This window comes from Struthio camelus, chromosome 5 (genome assembly GCF_040807025.1).
Source record: "Struthio camelus isolate bStrCam1 chromosome 5, bStrCam1.hap1, whole genome shotgun sequence".
Taxonomy (NCBI): Eukaryota; Metazoa; Chordata; class Aves; order Struthioniformes; family Struthionidae; genus Struthio; species Struthio camelus.
The window spans coordinates 15,532,868-15,551,303 of NC_090946.1; the positions used below are offsets into that span (position 1 = coordinate 15,532,868).

An 18,436-nucleotide genomic window follows, 5' to 3' on the forward strand; every position below is an offset into this window, starting at 1 on the left:
CCTACAGTGTATATATATATGCCTTGGGCCTTCATGAACTTCACCTGAAGTTAAGAAATGGCTCTAAAACAAGGACCATATTTTCCGTAAAATTGTGTGACACTCCCATCTGCAGAACTGTAAGGGTGATACAGCAGAGAAGCTATTTTGCATCTGTGGAGTTGCAGCACCAGAGGATTACCAGGACTGGTGTATTTCTTAGGACTTCAAATAAAACCAAAGTGGTTTTGACTACACAACCGACAGTTGGTACTGTATCCAAATGCCTAACAAGAACTGGTAGACTTCTAAAGGGAGAATATTTTCTGACTTCTTTCCAATATGCTCTCAAAGCTACCTCAGTGAGATACCAGCCTCTATCTTGACAGAGATGTAGGAGAAAAAAGAGGTTCAATAGCTACATGTTAAATCCTAAGCCATTTTCTTCTGTTGCAAGCGTCGATACGTCATCTAGCCCAAACTTGCTTCAGCTTATACTTTCTATTCTAAACTTCACAACAACAAATGAATGAAGAGCCAAGGAGATGATTTAATTCCCCATCCTTTTCCTCCTTCTCTCCTCTTCCCCCCCCCAAAAAAAAATTTTGACTTCTTGCATTCTTCCAAAATGTGTAATCAGGTAGTAGAAGACAACCTTTCCTAGCAATTCATGAACACAGCAAGCTGTTTTGCCTGATGGGAGCACTGCAGAGATGCACTCAACTTATTTTTTGTCACTTGACAGAAATGCTCCATTATTCTAATTTCTAGTCTTTTTGCAAGGAGAAGAAAAATTCATACACTAGCCCTGTAACATGAAGTTAAACTTACACACACGAATTATTCTCCTCACTGCACCATTCCTGGGTAAAGCAGCTTCTCTGGAAACAATAGCTGAAGCTGAGGGCTTAAGGTATCCATAGGGAAAAGAGAATATCATGATTGATTTAAAGCCCTTCTCATGGGATTTACTCTTGGCAAAGTGCCTGCGTGGTTTACGTCAGAAGGGATGCGCAATTCATATGTGGATCCAATTCTCATTATGAGGAAACTGTTTAGTACTAATGGGGACTAACAGGAGTGAGCATCCCATGAATTAAAAGTGCACCTGGGAACCATCTCCCATCAGAAGAAAGCCAAAGGCCCACCTGATTTTGGTAGCAGAGGAAGAAAGAAAGAAAAATACCCTCATCTCTCTCCAATGTAACCAAAAGCAGTGACCAGAAGAAATTACTGTTAGAGTCTATAATCAGATAATAAAACAGAACAGTCTCAGTGCCTGAAAATCTGCAAACAAAAATGTGAAACAAACAGCCTCACACTGGCCTTTGGATTCTTTTAGAAACAGATACTATCTTTCCAGGTGTGAGATGGCTAATATATGCAATATATATTGACAAATAATGCCTTGATCAGCCTTCTCTCTTGGAATTTGATCTGTGCCCTTCAGAAATTTTCCGGAATCCTGTACTTTTTCAAAAAACTTTTACAGTAACAAAGCTTGCAAGGTGAAAAAATGTGCTTGTTGTAATTCTGCCACTTGAGACTAAGCAGTCCATTGTTTGTACATGGTTGGAGCCTCTATACAGTGATAAAAACTACATAGACCATCATTTTGGATTTAGAATCTGTAGCAGATGGATGAAATTCCACCCTCATTTGTAACAGGTGCAGTCTTGGTGATCCAAAAAGACTGCACAGGAGAACCTGGTCCACTGCTACTCACTATGGATCTGTAAATAATAAATAGTATACTGTTTCTTTTGGTAGCCATTCAGGATTAGACCAGATGTAACAACTACCTCCATTTTGCAATATAGAGGAATTGGAGGACAAAGAGCATTAGGCTGCTTGCTGTTGTTTATGGAACAAATTGTCTCATAACTTGCAGAAATAATGCAGGAATGCGGAGAAATAATGGACACAATATCTCCCTGGGAACCCACAATCTTGCACTGATTTGCCAGTCTAAGGGGTGGAAAAGCCAGGCTATGAAAGGGAGACAAGAGAAAGGTGCTGAAGCATAGAACCAGAATAGAACAAGTAGCCTTCCTTGCTGGTGTGATGAAAGAAAATGGAAAATCCCTGCCAATATTATGAATCTTTGAAAAACAATGGAGTTTTGGGAAGACAATAACAACCCCACCCCCACAAAGCATAAAAAAGAGAGCAACGCAACGTAAGGGTGATCTCAACAGACTCTCTTTTTTTTTTTTTGTACAGCATTTTTCATATAAAGTCCAAAATTAACAAGTAGACATGTAGCAACAAACGAGAAAAACTCCACCCACCTGACTTCAGTTTAAAAAGGAAAAGGAAAGAAATGTAATCAGATTCAATTTGAGAGGAAATTAAGGAGCGTGTCTCAGAACTGACTTGGACTGTGCTCCCACTGGTCATCTGCTTTACATATAGTTCCTGAAGAGTGGAAAGGTGAGCAAGTAGAGTCAGGCTTGTGGCTATATATGCTAGTACAAGTCCATAAGCTGTTTTAAAAAGAGCCAAAAGACAGAATTTCATTCTAGAAAGCAGAAGAAAAAAATAGGCTAAATTCTTCCTATGTCTTAGAGATACCTTTCTGTACATTTATGTAATACCTAATATAGTGAGGTTCTGATGTGATTGGGCTTTCTCCATGACACTGTAATAGCGGTAACAGGCTTGCTGAAATTAGTAAACTTGTAATGCCTTCAAAGGGCTTTGCCTCAAGGCAGTGAACAATTTCTGGAGCCTGTTTTTCTTCAACTCCTAAACTTTTGTTTTCTATACAAATAACGCCTTCCTTCTATTTTTTACCTCTTCGATAAAGACAGATCACTCCTACAAACGAATGTTGGTGAAGGAAAGCAGGAGAAAAGCGGCATTTCTTGCTCGGGACAGGAACTACAGCCCTCTCCCAAGGACCAGTAAGATCCAACTATCAACAAACAAAACTCATTTCAGAGGAGAAAGCTGAAAAGGTTTCTCACAGAAATCTAGCAAGCATGCAAACACCCAGTGTAAGTTCTGCAGAGAAATTCTACACTTTTAATACAAGCAATGCACAAAGTTATTTGCAAATGAAGTCTGACTGTTCCTTCCTGCCATGCAACTCCTGATCATACACTCTCGTTTCCTTCTTCCACTCTCTCTGCAACTTACATTACTTGTTGGAAACGTATCCCTTGTTTGAGAAACAAGATCTGATAACATTCTAATCACCTCCTGTTTTGAGGGTGGGCACAAAGGGAATGGAAATGAATACTATTTGATTTCATTGCATGTGCTCACATTTTAGAAGGGTAAGGTCAATTTGATTGGAAGTATTGATCATTTCAGCGAGAACTGAAGGGACCCCCTAAGAATGAGCCTCAGAGGTCAAGGTGGGCTAACATGCAGGATAAACATCTTCTGAGGCCTGCCAAAGAGGAGATTCTCCCTTTCACCATTCATGATTTTTATGGAGAAAGGAAAGGATTTTCTCCCTGATTAGGGAGGGTGATAGGACACGGAACAGCCTCTTCCCTTCCCACAAAGGATTTTGGTTTCCAGGCTCTTATTCTAGCCTTCTCGAGTGCTAGCCTTTTTCCCAAACATCCGGATATCACTAGGGGTAGCACTTTTTAGGACCCACCCCAAGCTATCTTTTCGTTTTGGATACAGCTCGATCTGCACAGAGGCAGCGACTACAACCTTCAGTGCCTCAGTGTTAAGAGATTTCTGGATCAGGAGATACTGACCTTGTTTGCGTTTGATGGCGAGAAAGGAGGAAAAACAGAAGGCCAAGACTTATGTAAATGTTTGCAGATATTGATTAGCTTATTTTAAAAATAAAGGTTTGGTGTTGATATCCATTAGCAGAGAAAGTCTGACTGCTACTGCCTTTACTTCAGACTCAGAGCTCAGCTTTCATACCAGTCATTTCTGCATGTTGCCCCAGTCGCGTAAAAGACCCCTATAATAAGGAAGAAATACAAACCTCCAAATTTTATAAGTAACAATCTGCAGACCCTAAGCAAACACAAGGATGTAATTCACTCTAGGATTTCTGCAGCTGTTAATAAATCACTCAAGCTGCACTCTGGCAGCTTATGACATCAGCAGAACCCCTCAAGTGAATTACAGCCATTAATTTACACAGAGAAGGCCATCTATCATCTATCATTGACCATCTGTTACTGAGAATATGTACATTTTTGATAAATTAATAACATTTCTGAGAGCAAATAACTTTTTATTTTATTCATTTTTACATTCATTTGCAGTGTTTAACTTTGGGTATGTAATTGTCAGTGAAAACTGACTTGCGACATCAGTCAGAGGTGATTACACATTGACTGCAACGGCACACCTCCCAGCACGTTCAGTGAGGCACAGGCATTAGTGTTTAAGGCCACACTCCTGCACTGGTGTAAGTAGAAGGGACTGATTTTCTCAAAGATGTCACAGGAAGATATCCACTTGCTCAGCAGACAAGGACACAAATTCTTAGCGTGCCCATGCCAACGAAAAAATGCTTTGCCACTGTTTGCCGCGTAATTCGCTATTTGAAACCTGTTATCCCTTTGCATAACATCGTTTCTTGCAAACAGTAAAAACAATGGCTATAGAACATCTGCTTGCTGTAAACAGAAGATAAAACATTACCATAACTGCAAGATCAAGTTCATTTCACCTGCTGATTTACTTCAGCTCCTTCCTTGTATTTCTTTCTTTTTCCTCATGTTTCTACTTCACTGCTCTGTTAAAAGCAGCAGAATTGACTGTATGGATTTGGGTTATGGCACATCCAGTTTAAAATTCCAGCAAGAGTGGCTGCGCTTACGAACACACGGTGTTAGTTTTTAAAAGAGAAGGTCATCGTCAATGCTTTGACAAACTTAAGAGATTTTAGTATACGGCACATACGGTAGATAATATTGGAGTGCTTCCGGGCAGCCAAATGGAGAGCTTTGGTGTAATGGAGAACGGCGAGGTCGAACTACTGACAGGAGACGGATGAGGGCACAGCTGACTACTAGAGAGTTCAGTGCTGGCTCAGAGCAGTATCACTGGGAATTACTCAGGATACAGCGAGCCCTGTTCCCAGCTTCTTGGTGTGGTGCTTTTTAACTTTCCCTGCACGAAGAGGCCTTATAGCCTGGCAGACCTACTGAAGTGCCAGAACATATATGACAACGAGGCTTTGTTCTTGGCACATAAACACTCCCAGGCGTTCATTTCAAAAAAACGCTTAGACTGGGCTATGTAAAAGTGCTGCGAAACAAAAGTAAGCAAGAAAACAAATGCCTACGTGGCTGAGTTTAAACTGTCAAGTGGGCAATGGACTTTTCAATTGTGATTATATGCTTGTAGCCCTCAAAATTACCCATTACCAACCACAGTATTTAAGATCAGACCTGCAAATCAAAAAAAAAAACGGACAAACGCATCCCTGGCACACAAGGACACAACACCATTTGCTAATCTAGAGCTGCGTCTTTTTCAACGGAAACTTGAGTTTGGCTTTATATCACTGGAAAGGTTTAGTCGCATTAGTTGTGGTTTTGAATAGGAAGACTAAGGACTGAAGGCCTGATTCTGAAACTGCAGCCGTGGGCAGAATTTCTTACCTATACAATGCCCCAGTAATTGCAACACAGCAGCTTCTACGCATAACTCGAGCCTAAAGTTCAACTTTTGTTCCTTAAAATACACGTTTTTACAAAACCACTCACCATATACATATGTCAATAACTACAATTTTTCACTGAAAACTGGAAAACCAAAAACGTTTGCAGTATTAGGACTATAGTGCAGCAAGATACATGAGATGCTGAAAATGTAAAAGCTATTGTCAAACTGGGAAACATCTACAAAGGCAACAAATAGCAAAAGCAGTTACTTCTAAATTTTATGACTGTAACAATTTAGGAATAATACTAAGAGAATTCAAGACAAGTTCTATCGATTCTTTGCAGCGCTCGCTGAAATAACCTCATCCATTGCATGGCATATACACATAATCTTTCAGTCTCAGAGTCCTATCTTAAAAAATTCTCCAGTAGAAGTCCCAAAATCTTCATAGGTATAGTGAGTAATACGTGCTAGAATGGAGTTTTTACTTCTTTAGAAAATAATGCCACCATCACCATCCTGTGATAACTATTTAAAAATCGTAAAAGTTTCAGATTTCAGAATTCCTGTCCTGCTGAGGAATAAACCTACCATAGTAATTTAGGAAGTGAAACCAACGCTGAAACTATCTATAGGTTTTGCACAACCGAAAATATAATTAAATTTCTGAAATTACATTTCAGTGTAGCTAATCTCCATGTAACGCTGGTTTTCAGAAATGGACATATAAAAAGGTACTGACTATTACAAAGAGAAGGTGTAAAACTGAAATCTAGTCAAATATGAGCAATTAAAAATAGTGTAACACAGCAAACTTATTCCTGAAGCACGCTATCATGGGTTAGGTTTTACTACCCAACTTTCTTATTTTCAAAGACAGTATTTTGTGCTACTATATGAAAGACCTACAAGAGGGAAAGGTTGTAGGAAAAAGGAAAAAAAAGGGGGGGGGAGGGCTTTGACCGTCCTCCTCCTTCCCTGGGGGCTAGGAGGGCACATAGTGCCCTGCCGTGCTCTCCCGAGGTGGGGGGGGAGGGCAGGAAAAGTAGGAGAAATAACAAAACCAATTGCAATCAAACCGAAAACCTTGTTTTTCTTTAACTGTTATAATTGTTGATACAATAGCAGGGGAAATAACGTTCTGAAAAAAAAACATCCTTTCAGACTTAACCTGGGTTTTATCGACAGATCACCTGCTGGAGCCAACAGCAGGCGTGTAAATAACTGTTGGGTGTACACTATTTCAGTCACACTAAGGACTCACCATTCATTGTCGGAATTAGGGAAAACTCTTGTTGCCGGTAAGGCCAAAGCTGGCATCTTCAGTCTAACAATATCTGCGTTTCCGAGATGACTGCAGGGATTCCCATAAGTATACAGAGCAACCTGGTGCATCTATAACACAATGTACAAACGTCATTTTTAATATTATCATAGCGTCACTGTGATGCTATGAATAACCAACTTCGGCTTAAAGTATTTCCTTCAGAGGTGTACAAATTAACCGCAAATGTCTGTAGTAAACTGGTCTAACAATTGGGCACAAAAATCGCAGCTCTGAAGCAATTTCTCATTATTAAATTATAGTAAAATGAATTCAAATAGAAATTTTATTTGTTGGGACACGTGCCGTTTCCAGATATTGTTTTGCTTGCACAATTAAAACAAAATTATATCAAATTCTGAATAAAATTACATTGTTGCATTAAAACCCCTTAGTTTTCCACTATTAATAACGCTAGTAGAAAACTGAGGACTTGGTAGTCCTGGCAAAGAGCTGTAGAGAAGAAAGCTATGTGACAAGTCTTTTCCTTTTCCGGAAACGCTTACGCTACCTTAGAACGAACCCAAATCACCTAAAAGCATCTAGCAAACCTATAAAAACACTGCTCATATTTGACGAATTATACTGCGATCAGCGTATGAATATCATATGCCAAGAAACAAAAGGCAACTGAAAATATTAGGCACACAGTAAAACCTCTGAACTTTGAGCAGAAAACGTTTTGCCTTTGAAATTTTCCAACTTTGGGAAATTTTCGAAAGAGGGCTGGCGATCACCGTGCGAACGAGCTTTTTCACCAGTGTTAATTAATCAAACACTAAACAGCAACACGCTTGCTGCTCACAGAGGTAATTTCTGGTAATTTTTTTTTTTTTTTTTTAAACTGAAAACACCCCGAATAGCCATTGGTTTTAAGAAGCTGGTTTTAAGAAGCGCTTCACCGAGGGCGTACCACGGAGGCGTTTCTCAGGCGAGCTGCTCCCAGGGCTGCCCCAGAGACCCCGCTTCCTCTGAGGACGCCCTCGCCTCGGCGCGCGCCCACGCCCCAACGCCAACGAGCAGCAATTCGGAGCCGTGGCCTGCCTCGAGCGGGGTCTCCCAGGAAAACTCCCGGGAGGCGCCTTAAGGCGGGCAACAGGGTATTAAGAGAGGCTGCCCCTACAAGGGACGGGTTTAGTTTAAAAATAAATAAATAAATAAATAAATCGATTTTGGGGGGGGGGGGTAGTGTTGTGTTTGTTTTTTCCCCTTCAGGCGCCTACTTGAGAGCAGTAGGAAGGAGGCGAAGCCCGCTGCCCAGCCTCTTGGGAGATTGAAAAAAACAAATAAATAAAAATTAAAGCGCAGGGAAAAGGCGGGAAGGGGGGGGGGGGAAGCGGCGGAGCCTCCCTTCCCTCAGCCCTGGGGGGGGGGGAGGGGGAGGAAAGGAGAAAAAGGGCAGTTAGGGGGCGCCCCCTGCCCTCCGCCGAGGCTGCCCCGCGCCTCAGCGCAGAGGAAGGCGACGCCTCGCCCACGCCGTCACCCAGCAGGGGCCATTTTTAAAGAGCTTCTGGCAGGAAGCAGGTGCCGCAGCCCGGGGGCGCTCTGAGGTGATGGCGAACTCCCCCCCCCCCCCAACCCGGGAGAGCGAGGCAGGGCGCTACGTCCCCTCGTAGCCCCCAGGGAAGAAGGAGGAGGACGCTCAAAGCCTCCCCCTTTTTTTTTTCCCCCCTCCTTTTCACCCCCCTACCCCCAGCCGGAGCCACCCCAAAACCCAGCTCGCCTGCGGGGGCGGGAGGGCGGCGACACCGCCCCTCACACACCGTCCCTGGCGTTTAAAGGGCAGCCCCAGGCGGAGGGATCCCTCCGCCGCCGAGCGAGCCGGCCGGGACTTCTTCCGCCCAGCGCCCAGCCGTGGGGGGTGGCCCGGGACTCGTTTTTTTGCCGGCGGGATCCCTCCGCCACCGCGGCGGCACCGCCGCCACCGGCGCCGTCATGGGGGGCAGCGGCCGGCGGGGTCCCTCCGCCGCGGGCGAGGCGCAGGAGCAGCGGCGGCGGCTCGCTGAGCCGTGACCTGTCGCTGCGCCGCCCGGCGTGAGGCGGCGGGGAGCGGCGCAGGTCGCGGCGGGCGTGTGGTGTGCGTGTGTGAAGGGGAGGAGGAGGGGGAGAAAAGGGAGGGCTATGTTTTCTTTGGGGTGGAGTATCCTTCCGCGGCGGGCGCAGGGCTCGGCGCGGCCCGCGGTGTCCCTCCGCCGCCGCGGAGCGCGCAGGCAGGCGGTGTCTCTGCGGACGGTCACCGGCTTCGTCGGAGTGAGGAGAAGAAACTTGAGAGCGCGGTGGCTATAGCGGCTTCTTGCTTGTCGAGGCGAGCCGGCCGGGAGAGGGCTCCCCCGCAGGAGGAAGAGGAGGAGGCGGCGGCGGCGACGGCCGGCGACGGCCGCCGCCCCGCAGGGTCTCCGCGAGGGAGCCCGGCGGACTCTTTCTCGCGGGGCCCGGCGGAGGGATCTCTAGGCGGCTCCCCGCCGCCTCCCCCCCCTGCGTCGCTCGCCCCTCGGCGCCGCCATCTTGGATTTTAATCCGCCATTTTTTTTCCTCCCCCCACTCGGAATTATTTTTTATCATTACCGCTGCTTTTCTTTTTTTTTTCCTTCCTCTTCCCCCCCCCCCCGTGTTTTTCCTCCTCCTTCCTCCCCTTTCTGGCTCAATCTTCTCCTTTTTTTTTTTTTTCCCCCCTTATCCCCCCCCCACCTCCCTCCCTTCCCCCCCCTTTCTCTCCCTTTTCTTTGATGATTCATTTCCCCCCCCCCCCGGTGGCGACTGGGGCAGCACCGGCGGCGGCGGCAGGGGACCCGACACCGCGGCGGGGCAGCCGGCAGGTGAGTGGCGGGAGAGGAGGAGGAGGAGGAGGGGGGCTGCGGGGCAGTATTTTTTGGGGGGGGGGAAGGGAGAAAAACCCGGTGCCGGGGTGACGTTTCGGGCCGCCGACACCGAGGGGACCCGGCCCGGCCCGGTGGCGGCGGTGACAAACCGGGGCCGGTGGCGGTGCCGGCGGGAGGCGAGCCCTAGGGGGCAGCACAGGGCCGGTCCCGCTCCCCATCCGCCTCCCCCTCCACCCACCCCACACACACACTGGTGCGAGTGTCCCCCGCTTGGTTTCTGTCTTTTATTTATATTTTTTGGGGGGGGGGTTGGGTTTTGGGGGAGCCGTGTGGGGAAGTTTTTTGTTCAGCGGATGCCAGCGGCGAGAGCCCACCTGCGGGCTTTCCCCCTCCCCCCAAAATCCCCCCTCCCAAACCCCCTAAGTGACAACAGGCGGCGTAATTTTTTTTTTTTTTTGGGGGGGGGCGGTCTGCCCCGCTTGGTTTTGAAGGAGGCCTGCTTCGGGAGGCTGCTGCCGGCTCGCTCTCCTTGGGGCGAAACGTCTTGTTTCTTGGCTTTTTTTTTCCTTTCTTTCTTTTTTTTTTTATTTACACTTTTCAGGCAGGTTTAAGCCCCCCCCCCCCCTTTCCTCTTTTTTTTTTTTTTTTTTTTTTGCGTCGAAAAGTTTAAAGTCTCGCACGCGTCGCTCGCGGGAAGAGTCAAGGCAAGGGGGGAGAGCGCGGGCCGCCGGGTGGGATGGTGGCGGGGGCGCCGCTCGGGGCAGCCCTGCGTCGGGAGACCGTAGCCTGACTGAGGCTTTCAGTTGTGTGACTGTTAATAATAATAGTAGTGGAATGATAGTAGTCTTCAGTCAACGTGGATCAAACATCTCATCCTATAAAAATTCCGAGGTGGCTGTGTCTTTTTTTTTTTTCTTTTTAGTTCCCCCGTAACGTAGTCCTCTTTTATTTTCATTAAAAACAACGTTTTGTCTTGAACTCCTTTAAGAGTTCTTTCCTGCTGTAAGAAGAAATGCACTTGGAGCTTAATCGCTGGAAAAGCAGGGTGGGTTTGGTTGATCTTTGCGCCGCTGTCTTAGTGCGAGAGCGAGGCAGAAGCACGCGAAGCTCTCTGCTTTGTACCAGTTTTGAGTTGACACACTGGAAAATAGGACTGGTTTGAGGTAATTATTTAGTGCATTGTATATGAAATGAATATGTGGGAGGATAGAAGGGAAATTATTTCCTCGTATATTGAATAGGAGTACTGAGCAGGATTCTTGCTAATTTTTCTGCTCTGTTAACATTGTCTTACCGTAGGACTACAATTCCCAGTGTTCTTTTCTCTTCACACAGCGCTGTGCTTTAACACCACAGGCAGCTGCATTAACATCGTGAGCGTAAGGTCTAATGCTTACTTCTGTGCTTAACTGTGAATCTGAGCCTGTGGTTTGACAATTCAAAGCACTTGGGGGAAATACCAGCTTCAGCATTCCTGACCACTTCCCCAGCCTCTCGTCTCATCTCGCCATATCAGCCTGTTGTACCAACCTTCCAAGAGCAGTTTGAGTCGGTCGGTGGCAGGCGGGGTTAAAACTAACTCTTTTTCTGGTTACCTCCCCAATTCAGTTGCAGCCGGGCTCGCAATCCTGCCTGCCCGTGCGGGGAGAGGGGAGGTGTGGTCATGGGCACAAGCATCTTGGGGGGGCCACAGGGCTGCTCCGGGGCTGCTGAAGGGTCTCTCGAGCTGCAGCGCTGGATGTGCCCGTCCGTCTGTTTGCGAGCGGGGCTGCCGGATCAGGCCACTGTTACCTTCAGGGTGAACCCATGCAAGTTACAGGGCTGAACTGCTACAGCAGCCTTTCCCTCCCTTTAGGTGGTCCTGCTGCTCCCCCTCCTCTGCTGCACCCTGCCTTGCTCTAGTGCCTGCTGGATCGTTTGCTAAATTTGTTCAGTTAATTTTCTGCTGGTGTAATGATCTGCCTTTTTTTCTTCCTGTTGGGTTAACGAGTTAAATTGCTTCATAGAGGGGTCTAGGGAGCACCAGAACTGGCAGAAACGTTTGTGTGAGTTGGCAAGGGGGGCAGGAGGTTCTCCCTCTCCCAGAAGCAGCACACCATTAGTTTGTATCTGTGAAAGGTTTCTAACACTGGAGTTGTTGCGGTGATGTGGGGGAAATCGCACAGCCTTTTTGGGGTGCTTTGCTGTTAGCTTGCCTCAGCCGTTTATTTTGCTTCACTCCGAGAGGGCACCATAGTGGAGGGAGGTGGGGGCAAGGGGAGAAGGGGCAGCGCTTCTGTATGTTCGCTCCCTCTCTGCCCCTCACTTATCCTGTTGCTTTTGTGCCTGCATTGTAATTGGATTACTTTCCAAACTGATATGCAGAAATCATGTGGCTGCAAAAGAACTGGCAGAAGAGAGAAGGTGGGAACGTGCGGACTGACCTATCACGGAGGGACCAGAGCTGTGGCAGCCCCAGTTTTGGATCAGCATCCCGGGGCTGCGGTTCTGCAATAGTTTGAACTGACCTGAGGCAGTTTTGCCATGGTCTTGCACCTTCCCACGTGCCTCAGTTAATCCAGGGTCTGTGCTCAGGTAGTTCAGAGAAGTAACACTGCAGAAAAAGTAAATGTTTCTCGTGGCTTTACTTACTGAAACAGTCATGCTCGAGTCAGACAAAATCAAGAGGGCGTTTAAAATCAAGTGGCTAAAGGTAGCATCTGCAGGGGTGGGACAGCAGTAGCCCCTGCCTAGGTGGCTTTTATATGGTTGTGGAAACGCAGCCTGAACTCCAGAGTCTTTAACTGCTTTGGGACAACCCGACCTCTCTTTAAGATACAACTTTGGTTGCAGGGATTGCGGGCTCCCAGATCTTTTCATTTTTGTGGCCTCTTGTGGGTATAAAGACCTTTGTTCTATGGCTAGTTTTGCTTTGTTTTGCTGTCATTAATAATAATTCATAGTGCAAAGTAAATCGTTGCGTTTCTGTTTGAAGTGAGCCTGTGCTTGCTGGCTTTGCACCCTTTGTGAGCCAGAAGCGTTCTGTGCCTCGTCTGGTTTAATGTAGTTGCCTGAGCTGTCAAAAATAGTGACTGAAATAGGGTTTGAGGCCGTTCTGAGAAACTCCTCAGAGCTGGGCGAGTTTTCCTTCTGCTTTGATTTTGCTAGGAGCCTTTTTTTAAAAAAAGAAAAAATTCTCAGAAACTTAATTTTTTTTCTAATTAGTTTTTTCTTTTTTTAATTCTTTGGATGTGGTGGTTGTGAAATCCTTTACAGCCCGGTGATCCTGTAGAAAAACTGGTTTTGAAATTTTGGTTTCTGAAATTCAAAGGTCAATTGTTCTTTTACAGTTGCTAGTAATGAAACATTTATCTTTTCTCTTGGTACCACTAATTTGTCCAGAAAGCAGAGGGTATGATCACCCAGTCATAGGTGAAATGTTTTGTTGGTATCCTGCATCTGGTTTAGGCTACTATTTTGTTGAGGCAGACTTTCTGCAACTATAGTTCAAGAATATAATTCAAGAATTGCCGCTTTAGATGACTTGAGTTTAAGAAATTAAGACGCCACAGTTTAGAAGGATGTCCCTTGCCAGTCCATGTACTGGAGACCATGAGAAAGGGGAGGATGACCCTGCCTGTTAGGAAACCTTGTGATCCTAGTGTCTGCGCCTGTTTTCTGGAGAGTGGTGAGCAAAATCCACTGCTTCCGTTTAAAAGCTGATCTCTGGCCTTTAATAAACATTTATATAAACAAGCTGTGTTATGGTGGGTTAAAGTAAATGATACTTGACTTTCTTGTGGTCACTGGTATTTGTGAGCTTGTACGTTCCAGGATTTTATTGATTTGGTTTTGTGCAGCTTTTTTTCCGTACGGCAAGACTTTACTGAATTGATATCACAGATGAGAGTGCATAACTTGGGAGGCTCAGATGACTTTTGAGATGCAATTTTGTGGCCGTAGAATCTCTTTCCTCAAATTCATATAGCTTTAGTACGTTTCCCAGTGTAAAAGGATGTAGGCTTTTCGTATGCGTTATAAATATGAGCTGTAGTCTTTACTCAGTCCAGTAAGCACTTTTGAATATATTTGGCTGCATGGATATCTGTTATGAGCTATTTGTCAATATGTGCTTCAGTTCTTAATTGATACTTCTTAACGTTACTGAAATAACATGCTTTCTGAATGTTATTTTTAATAGGCTTAATAGATTTAGAACCTGATAAATGTAATCGATTTTTCATCTTAAGAGCGCCGTTGCAGTGAAATGCTAAATTACTAGATCAGAGGAGCAGAATGTGATTGATCTGTTTTTTGAAACTTGAGGAAATGGGCCTGTAGAACTGCAGTAATATAATAAAAAAGGGTTAAAACCAAAGCGTGGACACTTACATTGAAAGAAAAAAGGTTCCCCAGAAGCTTTCACTGTGCTAGTGAACTTAACAGGATAGATACACCTCAAGTCATAAGTGTCCCATGCCGTTGTGTAGTGTTTTGTAGTGGAAAAGCCCTTTAACAGGAATTTGAGGTATGAGTATATCCCAAGTAAAACTTTTTTTGTTGTTGAATAGGAAGATGAAGATGATCATCTCTTACTGTACTCCCTCCATTCCTGAAGGACTTGTCACTGCAAGCTTGGAGTAGAAAGTATTGAGGGATGGGTAGCAAATTTGCATCTGAAGATGTGATGAAGATCGGCTGATGGTGATGAGGGTGGCAGGAGGAAGGGTGATATTCACTATAAAAAGAATCATGTCTGTTGGTTCTGGCTCTCGAAACTGCTGGTTGAAAGGGAGGATTTGTGTGTTGGGAGAGCAGGAAGAGAGGCTGCAAGATACACACTTGCAGTCCGGAAGCTCTCTGGACACCTCTTATTATTTGGCCAGTATTAGCAAATAGAAGCTAACAGTAGATGGAGACAAAAGTTTCCTGCTTCTGCAAATGTGCTCAGTGTTTATATCTCAGACTGCTAATGTCAGATGAATAACGAATTTTTCATCAGAACTTTTTCTAGGCTTCACCAAGCGAGTTGCTTTTTGATTTACTGTGGGGAGGGCTTCTGTAGTCATCTATGTCAATAGTTTTTACAGCAAAAGCAAATGAAATGTCACTTCTTTCCTAAAATGGAGTGTGGTCTGAGTATTCTTACATGGCCTTCCCACGTTCATTCTTAGCTTTGCTGTCATAAATGCTTTCCTTGTCACTACTATGCTTGTTATGCAGGACTGTCTTAGTATAAATGCTGCTCACCCTCCTGAGGTTCAGACTTCGGCATGAAAGGTCCCTTGCTGTCCTCATGCAGAGCGCACCTTTCTGCAGCTGAAGTGTAGCTATCGTACATGGCAGTTGCCAGAAAGGCTGCCGTATGAGCGTCTTTCCTCCAGTTGCTGCGTGCTGGTATTCATCTACAACAGTGCGACTTCATGATAGGTTTTGTGTGCCTGCGGATGGCACACAAGGATGTTTGCACAATGCCACTTTGTTGTAGAATCAAAACAGGTTATAGATTTTATTAATTTGTGAGTATAATCTTACGTGAAAATGATCTGGTTTTGGAACACACAACAAACAGCTGTGTGTGTATGTATGTGTGTGTATATAGTTGTTCATTATCACTGCACAGTGTATGCATCTGTGTATATATATAGAGAGAGAGAGAGAGAGAGAGGCATGACACGCACACGCGCACATATGTATGTGAAGGTACACAGACACACAGGTACATGCCTGTTGAGTTCTTGAGTTCGAGTTTTTCTTTTCTGAACAATTTATCAGCTTTAGAGTTCAGTCTTTGCTTCCAGATGTGGTAGTCAGCTATAGGACAATAGTCTCTCTGGGTGTTTGCGTCTACAGCAGTTCCCTGTGGCAGTGCTAATGAACAACTTTTTGTTGTTTCTAATGCAAACGCAGATCCCATTCTAATCTTTTTCCTTAAAAGCTATGCTTTGAAAATAGTTTCCCAGCTAGGGCTAATCATTTTTAATGTTTTGCCTCCATCAGGAATTGGAACTGAAAATATTCATCCACTTCTCCAAGCCTTTTGAAAAGTGACTAAATGCGACTGGGTCAGGTTGTCTGTGGGAATGAAGTGGCTGGGAGAATCCAAGAACATGGTGGTGAATGGCAGGAGAAGTGGAAGCAAGTCGTCTAATGACCACCCACAGAATCAGACCAAGTTGCAGCACACGGGAAAGGAGAACCCCAAGACTAGCAAAAATGGAGTTGAGAGAAGATCAAGCAGATGTATGCACTTATTTATGTGGCTTAATGTTGTGTGTGATTCATCTTGCCAGTGTTTAAAGGAGGAGTTTTTAAATTGGGAAGTCAGACTTTTATCTTGGCTTAATTCGTGAAGAAAGCTATGTTCTCAGCATATAGTTATCATCAGATAGATTAATTATGTTTATATGAGTTGTACTAACTCACTTAGGCATTTGGATCTGTTCAGTTTAGTTCAAAAGTGAAGTGAAAATCATTGCACGTAGATTTATTTTGAACCGGTCACGTGCAAAATACATCACTTGTACTAGCTGAGAACCAGTGTGGTTGGAAATAGATTACAGATAAGGTTTGAATTACTAGCCCAGTTGAATGCCTGTATAGACGTAAACCTCATTTTGAATGAAATCACCTATATCAGTAGCAGCTGTGAAGCTGCTTTTAAGGAACATGGGTTTTAATTTTCGTTATTGATTGGGGGTGAAGGACTGAGAACAAAATCAGAGTAAATCTTTATTCAGATTTTGGAAAATCAAGTTCTGTATTTTCATGGCTTTATCTTGTTTATAGGTCTGAAATTTCAGGGGCGATCGTGACTAAACTGTGTACTCCGGAAAGACTTATTTGTATGGGGAGGACACAATTAATTAAACACTTTTTGAATGTTTAATAACCCATAGACATTTTAAAAATACTTTTTCCATTGGCTATCAAATTAACCAACAAATACACGAATGAAAGATTAACTGTGCCCCTACTTCTTCAGACAACTTATCCTCCTCTCTAAGTGTTTCATTCCCTGGCTCTCCCCGACCAGAAACGCAGATCGGCTTTATAGTATGTCCTAAGTGATATCTGATTTCTGCTCTTCTATTCGCAGGTAGCGGTGCTTCAGGATTTGAGGGCCAGAGTCGTTACGTGCCTTCCTCGGGAATGTCTGCCAAGGAACTGTGTGAAAACGATGACCTAGCAACTAGTTTGGTTCTTGATCCCTATTTAGGTTTTCAGACACACAAAATGAATACTAGGTAACTTGTCTTTATTCTTCTAGAAAAGAATTGATCATCTTATTGATGTAATCAGAGGACAGCTATGGAATTGCCTGCATGTTTACAAAAGTCTGAAAAAATGGCAGTTTGTGAGTAGCTTCAGCCTTTAAAATGGTGCTGCATTTGAGACTGGAACTCCGAGCCCTATAACAGCATGCGTTTGTAACTCTTTCATAGGTATTTCTATTAGCCATCCCATCAAATTTTGCTGTAGAATAGGATCTTAATAGATGCTGCTGTTTCCTAGCTTAAGCAGTTAACTATTAGTAAGATGTAAACCGTTAGCCATTTGAAACAATACTGCAAAGGCAGAAGTTAAGTGTTTGGGGAGTTTTCTGTTTATTTCATATGCCTGGGCTTTTTTTACCCTTATCACATCATAAGAAGGGCTTAACCTCCTAGGCACTTCAGTGTTGGTGCCACTTGATCTCAAGTTCATGTGGACCCATGCTGAAGGAATGCTACTCAGACATGTCTATATGTATTCATAAATTATGTGCGCGCTGGGAACCTGCTTGCCAAAATTGCATATACTTTTGCACTGCTATATAACAGTCTGAATGCTTGTGTCCTAAATTCAGCGGGGACTCGTGGTTTAGTTGTTGCATGCTTCTTCCTGGTTTACAGATACGCTACCAACTATAAGCATATTCTATAGATCTCTGTTAAGCTCTTATTTGTGAACAAGATCGGTATTGCTATGCTTAATGGGGAAGCTATATATAAATGGTAAGCTTCTAAGGACAAGAACTGTGTGCTAGTTACTGTAGAAATAAATGGGGGACCTTGATCTGAGCTAGGGTTTCCAGGCAGCACATCATGGGAAAGAGACTGCTTACCCCTTAAACTGTTGCCATGGCTATCTGTAAAGAAGAACAGTTTGCCTATGCGGCACCGTCACGTTACCAGAGTGTCAGTTCAGTAGATTTTGTAGGTATGTAACAAGCCGATTGCTTCAAAAATGACTGCTAAATTAATTGGAATTGTCATGTAAAATAAATGGCTGCTGGCATAACCTGACAGCATGACTTGCACGTGGAACTGTGGTCTTTATAACTGTAAAGACTTACTAAAAGAGATCTTTTTCCCTAGAGCGCAACGTCCATCTGTAAGAGGAATGCTTGCATTCTTCCTGTTGTCTCCATGCTGTTGGTTACAATAGCACGTTGTGCCCAAAACGGTGTCAAGATAGGTACTCTTACAGTTCCGTTAGCATAGTGACTTTGTATTTCCAGTAGTTAATTGAGCTAATTATATATGCTCAACAGCTTTTTTATTTTGTTGCATGAATGGTAGTCTACAGAAGTGCACATGTAGCTAGTTCTTTTGCTTTTTGCTAAGGAAATTGTGTATTCATTATTTAATAGTTGGAGAAGCTGCTTTCATAAATGTTATGTTTTCTGCCGATATGTTTTCAACAGTAAAATACTTTTTTAATTACTGATTTGAAACAAACGACTACACAAAGGCTA

General features: G+C 44.3%; 2 protein-coding genes across 7 annotated transcripts in view; one reads left to right on the plus strand and one right to left on the minus strand.

The window, feature by feature from the left end:
• Positions 1 to 8,696, minus strand: part of C5H11orf24 (chromosome 5 C11orf24 homolog) — a 117,705-nt gene extending 109,009 nt beyond the window's left edge. For 3 of the 6 annotated variants that reach the window (XM_068944627.1, XM_068944630.1, XM_068944625.1), the window contains exons 1-2: positions 8,622 to 8,696; positions 6,839 to 6,969 (exon numbers count right to left, since the gene is read on the minus strand). The gene's annotated coding sequence lies outside the window, so the exon portion shown is untranslated. Of the gene's footprint in view, positions 1 to 6,838; positions 6,970 to 7,811 lie in introns of all 6 variants that reach the window. The other 3 variants (XM_068944620.1, XM_068944637.1, XM_068944635.1) reach the window with 2 other exon arrangements.
• A 285-nt stretch (positions 8,697 to 8,981) lies between these two features.
• KMT5B (lysine methyltransferase 5B) overlaps positions 8,982 to 18,436 on the plus strand; it is a 28,377-nt gene continuing 18,922 nt past the window's right edge. Inside the window, exons 1-3 of the mRNA XM_068944617.1 lie at positions 8,982 to 9,714; positions 15,697 to 15,939; positions 16,796 to 16,943. Coding sequence (XP_068800718.1) covers positions 15,780 to 15,939; positions 16,796 to 16,943 — 308 coding nt within the window. The 5' untranslated portion in view covers positions 8,982 to 9,714; positions 15,697 to 15,779. The remainder of the gene's footprint in view (positions 9,715 to 15,696; positions 15,940 to 16,795; positions 16,944 to 18,436) is intronic.